The sequence below is a fragment of the Sinocyclocheilus grahami genome, unplaced genomic scaffold, assembly GCF_001515645.1.
Source record: "Sinocyclocheilus grahami isolate Dianchi unplaced genomic scaffold, SAMN03320097.WGS_v1.1 scaffold136.1, whole genome shotgun sequence".
Lineage (NCBI taxonomy): Eukaryota > Metazoa > Chordata > Actinopteri > Cypriniformes > Cyprinidae > Sinocyclocheilus > Sinocyclocheilus grahami.
This window is the reverse complement of record NW_015505315.1, coordinates 487741-501883: the sequence shown is the minus strand read 5'-3', so window position 1 is coordinate 501883 and position 14143 is coordinate 487741. Positions and strand designations below refer to the sequence as shown.

Here is a 14143-nt window from a genome sequence, read left to right as displayed (position 1 = left end):
AGGTCATGAGTGTTTGAAATACTTTGGGAAAAACTGCAGCTGATTCTTAATAGTTTCATGAATCATCCGAATGAAGCTGTCGTTCCAAGAAAAAAGGAAGGCAAGGAACCGTTTCCCCTGAAAAATGTGCAATAAACAAAGTTATATAAAAATGATCAATGACAGTAGAAAATAATGTCTCAAATGTATGAGCCCACAGACACATATACACAAACCTCTTCTTGTTTAATATGAGAGGGCCTGAAGAAACACTGGAGGAGAAGATCAATGACCTGCTGCCCTCTCTCAGATGCAAAGTCCACACTGAGAAGCACCTCTCGTAGAGTACAGAGCCTTCTGAGCTCACCGACCTGAGAACATACCCAAAAAGCATAAACATTTCTCATCCACAATATAGAACAGGGCTCCAGAGTGTGACTGAAAACTATTGCATGCGACTATTAAAAATTTTTTAGGAGCACCAGTGCCACTGAGCTGATCATCATCATACTTCTGATTGCGGTCAGGGGAGCTTCAAAGGTTTCTACGTGTTTTTGCAGCATTGGGTAATGTATCACAGACATATCTCACAAATCCTTTCATAAGCAAAGTGTAGACAGGGTGTAAATAAGAGATTCATTGCGCAGTGTAGAGAGCTTCGTTGATTATAAATGTGAGATCGTGATGAAGATGAGTGACAGCTTTTAATGATTTTTAAGGGAGTTTGTAAATGTGATACTGATTTAAAACAATACAATTCAATAAACAAAAAGTTAATATTAAGTGACTTACATTGTCTGACTATAACACTATTGTCTGATTTTGCTCTATTTCGTCGTCAAAAATAGTTTAAAACAAAGACACAGCGCATCTCCATTCAAACACAGCGGTGTTTAGTTTATGAATGAACGGGGGTTTTTAAACGAATCTAGTGAGTCAGTGATTCATGATTACCCATTCATAAAGACAGTCACTTGCTTCATTCCTGAATGAATCAGCCGTTCGAATGAATCAATTGAATGAATGATTTGGTGATAAAATCAGTTTTAGTTTCATTTTTAAAGTATCTTTTCAGTTATTTAAATAATTTAATCTTTTGTGTTCTTCTGTGCCACCTCTACAAATTAATTTTGTTAATACTGATTTCATTTGATTGGTAACTTATATTTCTTATTCTACTTGTTCTTATTCTGTCGTTTTAATTACAATTTTTAAAAAAGCTTATAAAATATAATTTTTTTTAAAGAATTTGACAAAAGATGACATACTTTTAATAAAGTTAGAGGAGTCAAATATCACCTCGTAATGGGAAGGCTACTTTTTGATAAAATTTTGGATTGATTAGAAGGTGCTCTTAAAATTTTGAACATGCGCCTACATTTTTTAAGTTAAAAGAAAAGTAAGCATAGAGCCCTGTAGAATATTAAATGATCTGCCAGTTTATATTTTATAATGATATAAAGTGGTTCTAGTACCGGTTTCTCAAGTGTAACAGTGTTCTCCAAACAGACAAGGAAAGCAGTCCAACCAAGCTCCTCCTTCCCTTTTAGATCCCGTCTCCACCAGCATTCAAACAGCCAATGAATGGCCTGCTGGAGGGGTGTGTGTGACAGTGGCAAAGCACTCTCTATACCTGGAATAAAGGACAACAATGGAGGAAATATATTCTACACAACTCTATTTAAGAAAAATTTTAATTACAAAGCTTTTTGAAGTGTACAAAGGTGATGTGAAATGACAAAGATGATATCAAGTAAGATCACACCTGCAACCATTTGTATTTAACCTGTTACATTTTTTTAAAAATAAATTATTATTACTTTATTCATCAAGGATGCATTATATTGATCAAAGTGACAGAAAAGACATGTTGCAATACAAATAATTATATTTCAAATAAATGCTGTTATTTGGCTTTCTATTAATCAAAGAATCAAAGTTTCACATTTCCACAAAAAAATATTAAGCAGCAAGACTGTTTCCAACATTGATAATAATTATAAATATTTCTTGAGCAGCTATTCAGCAGACTGATTTTCGAAGAATCGTGTGACACTGTAGACTGGAGTAATGGGTATAAATAAAATCAGTTTCGCCATCACAGGAAAAAAATACTTTTTTAAAATATAAAATTAAAAAGTTATTTTAAATTGTAAATACTATTTCAAATTAGGGGTGTGCGATATTGACAAAAAAATTATATCTCAATATTTTATGGGATTTTATCGATAACGATAATTAGACGATATTTTTGCCGAGTGTGTTATTGTGCTGGTACCTTATAATTTTTTGATATATTAAACATAAAACATTGAATACTGATATTTGAAATGATTTAAAACATGAAAAAAAATAAAAATAAAAAATGTTGCTCAGAGACACAAAACAGCACTGTGGCTGTATTCATAATGATTTTTGTTGGCGAAAGAGCAAAAACAAGCAATATAGTGTCTAAAACGTAAGTCTCTTAATTAACTTATTGTTTATTGAATTCAATGTCACATTTGTAATCATGGTAATTTTTGGAGAAAAACGGCACTCTTCGTGTGAAATTGAATAACTATATGAAGTGGTATAAATATATACATTTTCTGCCATGTCTTGAATTTGTGATCATTCTAAATGCATTTTAATAGACGGAATCATGCAGTGAAAGAAAACACATTAAAAGCGCACACGCACTAGTCTAGACTTTGTAGGGATGTTTTGAATGGTTTTTGCAAAATACTCGATAATGTCAAATCGCACATCGTTAAAACAACAATTACGATATTATTGCAGCCGATATATATCGCACACCCCTATTTCAAATTATTGCATTTTTATTGTATTTTTGATAACATAAATGTAGCCTTGGAGAGCATAAGAGACTTTAATCATTTTTAAAAAAATCTTAAAAACTACTTTATGGAAGTATATGTGGACATTTATTATAAATCTTACCCATCTATAAATATACACAGGGCTTGAATTTCGTTTTGGAAATTGGTGGGGAAATTCCCCATTTAGGTGACTCTTATGGGGGGATTTTTTAATTTGAGGGAGGAGTTGGGGGATTTTTTTGACATTTTTAAACTACAATCATCTAATCTAAATATGTTTTGTCACACAGTGTATTTGCATTTTACAATGTATAATGTTGTTGATTCATATTTATATTATGAGGAAGATACTTAAAAAGAACTTTGATTTTAAACTCTAAATTTATTTTAACTAAAATAAGACAAGTAAACAGTCAGTAATAAAATAAGAACAAATAAATGACAAGCAACGGCATAAATAGTTTAATAGAAATCGACTGTGTTTACATGAATACTCATCATTTTGACAATTTTGTATGTATTTGGCCATTCACGCGGAATAAGGCTCAACACAAAACTTAATTCTGTAGTTGCACACTGTTTTAGATGCGGCTCTGTGTGCGCGCTTTGGGTGTGAGTTCACAGAAAGCGTCTCACAGAGAGAGCGCGAGTACTGAATTGAGTTCTCTTTGGCGTCATCTTGCACAGACTAAGAAGCATGTGCAAATGATACGCTACATTCCATCATCTGTCCCGAACGTCTTTCACGATGAAATATTTTTGGGAATTTCCCACATTACCCACGTTAATGAGTAGAATTATACACAATACCCACAATCGCGCACTGAAATTCCAACCCTATAAGCATATATATATATATATATATATTGTGGCGAGTATCCCGAGTCCAGATTAGCGTCGCCCTGGAAACACCGCTGCCCCACTGATCACCGACGCACAACACCTGTGCGCGATGAGTGGCGCACCTGGAGCTCGTTCCCGCTGGCCTTAAAAGCTAGGAGAAGAGACGCCAGCGGGAGAGCACCCCAGAGCTCCAGGCAGCATTAACGATTGTTCTCCTTATTTCACAGACTCCGAAGGCACCCAGGGAGAGGGATCTGCACCACGGCACTTCACCCCACGAGCACCACTCTGAGACGGGCACCGAGCACCAGTCATCAAGGGCACGTGTGATCAGTGTGTGTGGGCAAATAAATCACCGTCCGGGGCTCTTTCGAGTCTGTGCTCTCATTCACCCCGCGACATATGGTGGAGAATGTGGGCGGGAACAGGTGAATTGAGACACAGACGGGTACTGCCAGGTGGCCTTAACGATATCTGTGCTTCTTCTAGGAGAAACCGCTCTCTTCCCCCGGACACATGGAAGAGGTCATCCGCCGCCTAACGGAGCTCTCGGCCCGCCAGCAGCAGTTTACAGAGCGACTGGCCGCCCGGCAGGAATATACTGACCGGGTCGTGGAACAGCTGCAGGCCAGCGTGGCGGGGCGCCTGCCCCTCCCGGAAGCGCCGGTCAGAGCGCACCAATACCTCGTCCGGTTGACCGAGAACGACGACATCGAGGCTTACCTCCACACGTTTGAGGTCATCGCGGCCCGGGAGGGGTGGGTCCAGGAAGAGTGGCCTCGCATCATCGCCCCCTTCCTCAACGGAGAAGCGCAGCGGGCCTATTATGCCCTGAGGGCACCCCGGAATGAACAGTATAGTGGGCAGTCCTGGAGTTAAAGTATTACCCTGTGGGGCCGCCGGTTCACCCTCGTCACTGACCATGCGCCCCTGCAGTGGATGTCCCGGGCGAAGGACACAAACGCCCGGGTGACACGGTGGTTCCTCGCACTCCAGGACTTCTGCTTCCAAGTACAACATCGCGCCGGGGCCGATCACGGGAATGCGGACGGGCAGGTCTGGCAGGTAACCAGAAATCCCTCCCCCGTAATACCCCCACAACGAGTTGTGTGTTTCCCCACAGGACCAGGGCGATGCCTAGGGGGGGGGAATGTGGCGAGTATCCCGAGTCCAGATTAGCGTCGCCCTGGAAACGCCGCTGCCCCACTGATCACCGACGCACAACACCTGTGCGCGATGAGTGGCGCACCTGGAGCTCGTTCCCGCTGGCCTTAAAAGCCAGGAGAAGAGACGCCAGCGGGAGAGCACCCCAGAGCTCCAGGCAGCATTAACGATTGTTCTCCTTATTTCACAGACTCCGAAGGCACCCAGGGCGAGGGATCTGCACCACGGCACTTCACCCCACGAGCACCAGTGTGAGACGGGCACCGAGCACCAGTCATCAAGGGCACGTGTGATCAGTGTGTGTGGGCAAATAAATCACCCTCCGGGGTTCTTTCGACCAGTACCGAGTCTGTGCTCTCATTCACCCCGCGACAATATATATATATATATATATGCTGATTGGATGCATGTATAAATATTTGATCAAATCTGATAAAATGATTAAGCATCCACAAATAGTTTAAAGTCAGGTAACATTTTAAGAAAACTAAAAAAAAACATTAAAAAGTCAAGACTTTCACAACATTTTCTAATGACTAGATATTTAATGATGATTTACAAGTACTTACAGTTTAGCATCTGAGCACATTCGAGAAGGGAAGTATAGTTGTCATTTTCCTGCAAAATGTCTACAGAGACTGTAGAAACAATCGTAACGCCCTCTATTACTGCCATTGTCTGTATCTGAAAAGGAAACAAGAACAAACTACCTGTCATTTTGACACATTCCCTAAAAAAGCTCTTGGTTTTCTGTCTCTTTCGAAACATTAGCAGTCTTACCTGTTCCTCAGAAATCTCCACCTCCATGTCACCTGCGTCCTCCTCGGCTCCAGTGATCCAGCGCTCTGTAGGGTGAGCAGTGAGGCTGTGCTGCAGCAACTTCAGCTGTCTCTCCCACAACTCCTGCCTCTGACTCCTCTGCAGCTCCGGCAGAACCTCCGCCAGGTCAAACGGATCCGCCCCATCCTTCTGTAACACAAACAGTAATGAACAGTATGATCTTCTGAATAACACAGACTGATGTTTTAGCTCTTTCTGTGTCCTTGATTTCACTGGTAGTTCAGAAGACTGAATGACGTAGACTTTGCTTCTTTATTCTGAATGTAAACTCGAAATATTTAAGAAACAACAGCATCGTAAAGTCAAAATACAAGGTCTTGTTTGTCTTTTGTTCTCTTTAGTTGTTTGAACAGTTAAAACATGTATCCTGTGTAATTTACATGAAGTAGATTACAATAATGTACAATGCCTTGTGAATAAGAAGTGTGAAAAGCGAAACTACTTTGTTTGGTCTTCCAAAAGAGGAAGATATCCGCTTCGTCACGCCTGGAGCTGATCTGTGCTGGTCACTGAGGAAATACTACAACTTTGTGCTGTGGATCGCCGGATCGGCTTTCACCGTGGACGAAGCGGAGTCCAGCCCGGAGTCGTCACATGTCCTTCCAGACGCTCCTTCATCGAAATCACCGGCCGCGCCGTTCTCAAGCCCACCCGCCTCTGCTCACTCGAACCCTCCGGCCATTCCTCACGCTAGAAAATATAATCTCTTAAGTAATCTTAAATGGTCTTTTGGGTATATTATTACTTTATTTGCAAGTACAGTTTTTTATGTAACGTTACTTCAAAGGTTTGAATCTCACTACACGTGCACATTCAATACACTTACTGACAGAGAGCGTTGTAAACATGACTCACATGTAATCTGATGAAGTTCAGAAAATCCTGGACGCGCTCATGATGCACAGATTCCAGAAACTGCTTTCGTTTCGACATTTCGCTAACAGTCCTAACAGACAGAAGAGAAACAGAAACACAATTACTACCAGAGCCGTTGAGAGAGATGGCTCTGATTACTACGCACTTCGGCGAGTAACACTTATGTTTTATTTTATATTATTGTCCGTTCACAGCAGGGGCGTAACGTTAGCACCAACGGTGGGCCCCGGTCACACAACACCACATCACATCACATCACATCACATCACTCATATTAATAATAATAATCAGTATATCATTATGGGCCCCTGTTACTCAGTTTCACTACTACCCCCTGTCCGACGCCCCTGGTTCACAGGATGAGGTTATGTATGCAACAGCGCAAGTATTAATATAACATTAATTTCGACACGGAAGGCTTTTGTTTCGCATACGCAGAGCAAAGCATTATTTCCTAAACTATATCAGCTTATGTAACAGCACATTACAAATATATATATTTTCCATCAGAGCACACCTACCGGGTTGTTTACTCCGTCCGTTTCAATGTTTACCCGCTCAAAATTAAAGAAGCGTCATGACGTCCGGCGTAACGTTTGATCCTCGGCGTGCTGATGTGACAGCGCCACCTGCTGTAGGGGAGATGGACGGCGCTTGAGTTTAAATGCAATGGAGTTCATCGATATCTCTATTTAAAAAATATGTTCTAAATTCTGTATAACGCTATTTATATGATTCTTAACACGCATCAATTGCTGCCTACTCAGCTTGTTCATTTACTACTCCAAAATCTACAACTAACCGCTAATGTCCAGCAGATAGAGCCAAAAGCACGTTGTACGATCGATCAATCAAAAAAGTCCCTGAGATATTAATGACAGATGATACATTATATTGTAATTACATGCTTACTATTTTTCTGCTTTAGAAAAATATCAATTAAACAAAACAATTTTAATCTGTTCTTTCTATTTTTGGAATACCAAGCAAAGGAAACAATGGCTTTCACAGTTATTAGAAAATATTAGTCTTTATCAGTATCATGTTCAATAATTGAGTATTGCTGGACCTAAAAAAGGCCAACATTTTAAGCATTATATTTTACTAGGTCGCTTCAACTAGTGATGGGCGCGTTCGAAACACTGCTTCACGAAGCTTCGAAACATTTGCGAATCTCTTGTTTCGAATCAGTGTTTCAGAGCGCGTGGTCTCAGCAAACGAAGCTTCGTTACATCACACTGTTTCCGAAACGTTTCGAAACCCCGGTGGTTCAGCACTAGGGGGTGGTTCAGCACTAGGGGGTGTTGAACCCATGGAGCACTTCTGGTTGCCCAGTTAATCATGTGACATGAAATCCCACGAAATTTTTACTATAAAAAATAAAGAATTCAAGGCCAGATGTTGTGGGTTAAACAAAAGATAACTTCCCTTTAACACAGATGGCTATACAGTTTAAAAAATGTGTAAAAACACATTGTAGGTCGTCTTTCAACCTACAAATCACATCATACCTTAAAAATAACAAAATGAGCTTACGATAGAATTAAATCCACCTCCTTCTCCTGACTGATAACACTACTCTTGCCTGCTGGTTTTCATGGATAGCTCTAATGAAAACACTTAATTCATTAAATAATTCAATTAATTCATTAAATAATTAATTTAATTCATTGTGTGTTGAGTTTGATTATACTTAAAACACAACACAAGCACTAATATTTAATAGTATTTAAGTGTTTATTATTTATATATATATATATATATATATTTTTTTTTTTTAAAGGTGTTTCTAAAAAAACATTTCGAGTTGTTTTGTAAGTTTGGTCTGAGTTCTTTACAACGTTTTCACCAGCAGGTGTCACCAGCAATTGGTTCAATTGATTCTATGCTTCGAAAAGCTTCGTTTCTCCCATCACTAGCTTTAAACACCTTCCACACAACCTTATCCAAATATTCCTGGGGTTTGGTGACTTTTGTGTCCCCAGTAAAGATCATGGTATCATTGCCTTAAAAATTTCAACATCAATTTTGAAGTTGTCTTTGATACAAAACACCTTGTGAACTTTAAGCATATTTACGTTTTTATTTATAGCTATATAATTCTAAACATTTCACAGCATTTTAAACCACCATATCACAATTTTTACTATGTCCCCAGGCCCCCGTCTGCCATTTTGATGATGAATAACACATTTAGTGTACATAGTGATAGTGACCGCAATTGATGTTTAAGTTGAAGAAGTGGAGTATATAAACTTTTTTTTTACATTTTAAATGTAAAATTTTACATATACATAAATATTTAAAATTGTTGTTCATTTGTCCCTAACAGGGTGGACGATTTTGGACCACCTCATCATTTAATTTGGCTTATAATTGCTTGAATTTATACCATATATTTATATACCAAATTATTTTTCACTTTTTACAGCTCCCTATCATGATTGCACAAGAATTTATTAAAAACAATTTTTTTGAGTGTTATGATGTCAAAAAGGCACTGAATCCCAGGAATGACCCGACCTTAAAAACAAAGTACGAATAGACACAATTTAATTTGGCTTATAATTGCTTGAATTTATACCATATATTTATATACCAAATTATTTTTCACTTTTTACAGCTCCCTATCATGATTGCACAAGAATTTATTAAAAACAATTTTTTTTGAGTGTTATGATGTCAAAAAGGCACTGAATCCCAGGAATGACCCGACCTTAAAAACAAAGTACGAATAGACACTAAATTAAAATAACTGTTTAAACAATTAAGGTAATAAAATGCATTCAGGCCCTTTAACTCTAAAATGGGTTCAAGTTACAAGTTCATTGTGATTCATGTTGCATTTCATATTTTAATGATATCATGCATAATGCATAGAGAAGAATAAGGCTGGAAAACATATCAACAGCCATTTCACAGTCTTGAAACAATCCAAAACCCTTTGTAACCAAGCTATTATCATCTTACAAATGTTGCATACTAAAAACACATTTTGCTTTTCCTCATAAAACTCTTGCAGACAAAATGGGTATCAAACATTTCTTTACAGGCTGTTCATCTTGTGTTGTGCAACAGGATACAGTAAAATACTTTAAAAATAAATTATCAATGGATCATTTTTGAAAAGCTGAACATAGCTTGGATTTTCCGTAACTGTAAAAATCTAAAGAAAAAAAATCTAAAGAAAAGGAAATGTTCATACATACATATATACATCCATACGTATAGCCTTTCTTTTGCACTTGCAACCTTGCAACCATGTCTTTGGCCACGTGTTTTGTGTAATATACTGCCTCAAACAAACAACAATGCTACAATAACATGTCTGACTTACCAGCAACATTACATTTTTTTTCTGATTGACTGCTTACAAAACATAGTATTAAAAAGAAATCAAAAAGTTTAATATTATCAAAATAACTTGAATACAATAAATAAAGGCACATTTAATAATAAATCTAATGCTCTTTTTGTCTACTGTTGTTTCATAACTTCATGGGCAACCATTTTTATCTGATAAAAAGTGAAGTTATGCGACCAAACACCAATAAGATGAATAAAAGGATAAAACAAACAAGCAGACAAAATTAAAAAGACTATCAGATTGAATCCTTTGAGAAAGTGAAAGTAAGCGGGACAGATGCTTCAGGTGGCAATTTTGGCTTTTGGTGAGAATGAGAGAGACACTTTGTAGGCCAGTGTAAATCCCAGTAGAAGTAGCCTGGTTTAGTTAGAATCAGCACTGCTCTTCTGCTACTAAAGCCTCTACATTATCCTGTGCGTGCCGTGACATGTCCCAGTTATCTGCTGTTCCATTCATTTCTGCTTTCTAGCATGGACCACTACATCTGAATTATCTTCTTCGAGCCATCCTCCGTTAGATGATACCTGAGAGATAAAGGAAGCTTTTGTAATCAAGAAAAAGTACATTTACAAGAGTGACTGTATGAATAAATGAGAATCACACCATTGAGTCCATCCTTTTGAAATGTCTTCACTTGCCAAGTCCACAAGTGCCTATGACAAAGACAGCTGTAAGCCTCCATAAAAATCCAGTGATCAACTGAATGAGAAAAAGGACTGTGAATCAATCAATGTTTTTTTTTTTACCTTGCCTAGTAGTACTTTGTGTTTGGACAACAGTCCTCCTCCATTCTTGACAGCGACATCCAAAGTTCTCCTGTGCAGTTCCACTATAGACACACTGAACTCAAAGCTGACAAAAGCAACACAACAAGATAGTAACTGTTACTGCAGTTACTGGTTTACTATGCTACATGCATCTCTGCACTTGAATATGCAGGCAACTGGGATCATGAAACCTTCAGTAATGCAATTATACAAAAAGAACATTTCTCAGAAACATTGGCAATTGCATCATACAGTATATTATAAAGTCTTGGTTGACTTGGTTTGGAGGGTAAAACAGTTAGCTAGCTCTGTTCAGTAAGAAGCTCCGCTGTGGATTTAATATGAAGGGAATGTCATGCAAATGCATACAGCAAGATAAACAGCAGACACGAATTGGATCTGGTGGGTCCTCTTCTCATTTGAATGCAATTTAAATGAGTTAAAGACGTCACTATGTCTGTAACCACATTAGGTTTGACATGTGAATACTATCAGTAAAATGTGTATTAGTATGCTAAGACAATTAGCAAAAGTTCTAAAAAAACAAAAAAAAAAACACTAATATATTAAAGACTTTATATATCAGGATTTTTTCAATCCTTTTTCAGGATTGTGAAAAAGAAGTGTGCTTAATTGTACTAAATGTGCAGTGTACTTCAAAAATTTAAAGTCTAATTAAAAAAAAAACCTGTACTGTCAAGATTTTCTTTAATGAAATGTTTAATAATGTTTTAATAATCTATTGTTGCGTTTAAATAAATACGTTTCATTTATGTATTATGTTGACTACCATACTAAAGCACATGTAGAGTACTTGATTTTTTATTTTAACTGTAGTGTGTAATTTGATATTACGATATCAAGTAAATATAGTTTAAATTATAAATTATAAATATTCATTATTACAAATGTGTAATTGCAAATATATGTAAATACATTACATTTGTTTCATAAGTTTCAATAGAAATTGCATCAGTACTATAAATGCTTGTTAGTATTTCTCAAACATATCCCAAAGACAATAGAAGTCATTATAAATTTACATAAAGATTAGAGTACTTAAGTCTTATTAAAGTGGGTCAAAACATTCTAAAGTTCAGCTAAATGCATTTCATATGAATTTAAACTACAACACATTTTCATTTAATTGCAATTAAGTGTCAGAAAACATAATCCGTTTGCACTTGCATATATTCTTTCCTTAATAAGTAATCTTGTAAAAAAAGATGTACACTTTAGAAAACTTTTTCTTTTGTACCAATTATAAAAGGTCTTTTGAACCAATTATTATAAAGAACCTAATTTGAAATGGTCTGTGTGCTTCGTGTGTTTCTTACGACTGGTCGTAGATAGGATTGAGCGTCTTCTTGAGTGTGCTGGTTTTTCTGCGGCCACTCCGGCTCTTGTCTGGTAACAGGTAAAGACGGATGTATGGGTCTGAACCATCTTTAGTCAGTGCTATGAGGTTTCTGTGATCAAGACACAAGGAAACATATTCACACAAAAGCAAAAGTAGTATTTTCACAAGAACTTGTTGCATCACATTTATACAAATTCAAACATACAAATGCAAACACATGTCCCTCATTATTTGCACACACTGTTGTTGATGTTCAAGAGAGTTAAAAAACACTAATATACTGGATGTGTTCAATGTAAAAGTAAAAAATAGGTTAAAATTAGCAAACAAAATGATTGGAAATGGTACTATAAAACACAGAAAGATGAAGGTTAATGTGTATGTGGCAGTCTCACCTGCAGGCATGAACCACTACAATAAGTTTATTTCTTTGTGAGCTGTGTCGGATAGTGAGCTGGACTTCACCGAGTGGATACTGTCTCAGCCCAGAGCCGCTGTAACAGAAACAGCAAGTTTATCTGACAGTGTGTGAGAGCGAGTTAAGAAATAGTTTTTCTTCTGACAAGTCAACATGAATTAAAAATACAGTATATTTACAATATTGACTTTAAGGCTGCATTTATTTGCTAAAAAAGACAGTAAAAACAATATTGTTAAATATGATTACTATTTAAAAATAACTGTTTTCTATTTTAATATATTTTAAAATGCAATTTATTCCTGTGATGACAAAGCTGCATTTTCAGCAGCCATTTTTCCAGCCTTTGTTGTTACATGATCCTTCAGAAATCAGGATTATTTGATAAATAGAACATTTCAAGAACAGTACTTACTGTATTTGAAACAGAAATATTTTGTAACATTACAGATGTCTGTACTGTCATGTTTGATCAACGTAAGACATCCTTGCTGAACAAAATTATTAATTTCTTTAAAAAAATATCAAAAAATCACCGGCCCCAAACTTTTGAATGGTAGTCTGTAATATTTAGCATGAATATGCAATATTGCTGCCAAAATACTCCAGTTTGTGTAAACTCGTGGAAATTTTTGTTTGGATTGAAAATCCTCCTACTTGTTTTCTCGAGTTTTCCTCAGTGTGGTTTAGATTGTTGGGGCTGTTTAATACAGTTTCAACTATCTGAGCAACTTGGATGCAAATCTGAGCAACAAATACAAATGGATCATGTCACGCTTCCCACTGTTTCACTGCTCAAATTGGTCTGGGTGGCTCAGCAGAGACCAATCTGCTCAGCGCTATCCAGTCAGGCATGCCGTGTTGTTCATTGGGCAGCGCAGATAAATGGTTTACACTGCACTGGGTACTACTTGTGTCTCACTTTTGGCTGTATTTTGGCTTTTAGTGTTTCTCAAACACAGCCAAAAATAGTCACCAGTGTGGCTTCTAACAAAATTGTATTACACTGACAGGAAAAAAGCAAAACCCAAACGACTTCTGTATATTGGTATCAGCGTGTCACGGACACAGACTCACTTTTGTAGCTTCTGTAACCTCTGCTGCAGTTCCAGTGTGGCAGATGGCAGCGAAATGTCAGAGGCCAGACTAGGTGTAGAGTCTCTGTGAGACTGATGGTTGTGCGAGCTGCTTATCTCCAGACTGGAGACGCTGCGGCCTGCCTCTGCTAACCGCACCGGGGAGCCATCAGATCCTCTTTTCCCTTGAGGAGTGTCCGGTGCGAGGGTACAAGATGGGTTTTGTGATGGCTGGATGACTGTGGAGTTGCTGGTGCTAGTGACTGTTTGAGGTTGAGGGGTCACGCAAAAGTCATTCTGACTACTGTGTCTGACCCGGACAGAAGACGGCTGGCTGGATGTGACCTCCTTCTCTAAACAGAGGACCTGTTTACACAAGAACATATTTATATGGATAAAGCATACTGACACAAGTGCTGAAATGAGACAATGACACAAAAATGAGACAATATCTTTTGATAGCATACAGACACACCAACCCTGAGAGCCATTTTGAGTTTGAGGGTGCTGCTGGGGCCAGAGTTATGCAGGGGGAACTGCTGATTCAGTGTCATGTCTGCCTCCTTCAGGAGAGAAGCAACTGCCACCCGCACACTACCCAGAGAGCACTTGTGCTTACTATCCCTCACCT

The 14143-nt window shown here is 37.9% G+C and overlaps 2 protein-coding genes across 4 annotated transcripts in view; both read right to left on the bottom strand.

The window, feature by feature from the left end:
* Positions 1-7122, bottom strand: part of LOC107591001 (non-SMC condensin II complex, subunit G2) — a 26439-nt gene extending 19317 nt beyond the window's left edge. The window contains exons 1-7 of the mRNA XM_016279985.1: positions 7046-7122; positions 6504-6594; positions 5589-5777; positions 5378-5492; positions 1455-1612; positions 216-350; positions 23-117 (exon numbers count right to left, since the gene is read on the bottom strand). Of these exons, the coding sequence (XP_016135471.1) occupies positions 23-117; positions 216-350; positions 1455-1612; positions 5378-5492; positions 5589-5777; positions 6504-6581 (770 nt within the window). The 5' untranslated portion in view covers positions 6582-6594; positions 7046-7122. The remainder of the gene's footprint in view (positions 1-22; positions 118-215; positions 351-1454; positions 1613-5377; positions 5493-5588; positions 5778-6503; positions 6595-7045) is intronic.
* Positions 7123-9132: 2010 nt separating this feature from the next.
* Positions 9133-14143, bottom strand: part of LOC107591000 (extended synaptotagmin-2-like) — a 45390-nt gene continuing 40379 nt past the window's right edge. For 2 of the 3 annotated variants that reach the window (XM_016279982.1, XM_016279984.1), the window contains 7 exons: positions 13980-14141; positions 13514-13878; positions 12414-12512; positions 11996-12127; positions 10638-10743; positions 10495-10544; positions 9133-10415 (listed from right to left, as the gene is read on the bottom strand). In XM_016279982.1, the coding sequence (XP_016135468.1) occupies positions 10370-10415; positions 10495-10544; positions 10638-10743; positions 11996-12127; positions 12414-12512; positions 13514-13878; positions 13980-14141 (960 nt within the window). In that variant the 3' untranslated portion in view covers positions 9133-10369. The remainder of the gene's footprint in view (positions 10416-10494; positions 10545-10637; positions 10744-11995; positions 12128-12413; positions 12513-13513; positions 13879-13979; positions 14142-14143) is intronic. The other variant, XM_016279983.1, reaches the window with a different exon arrangement.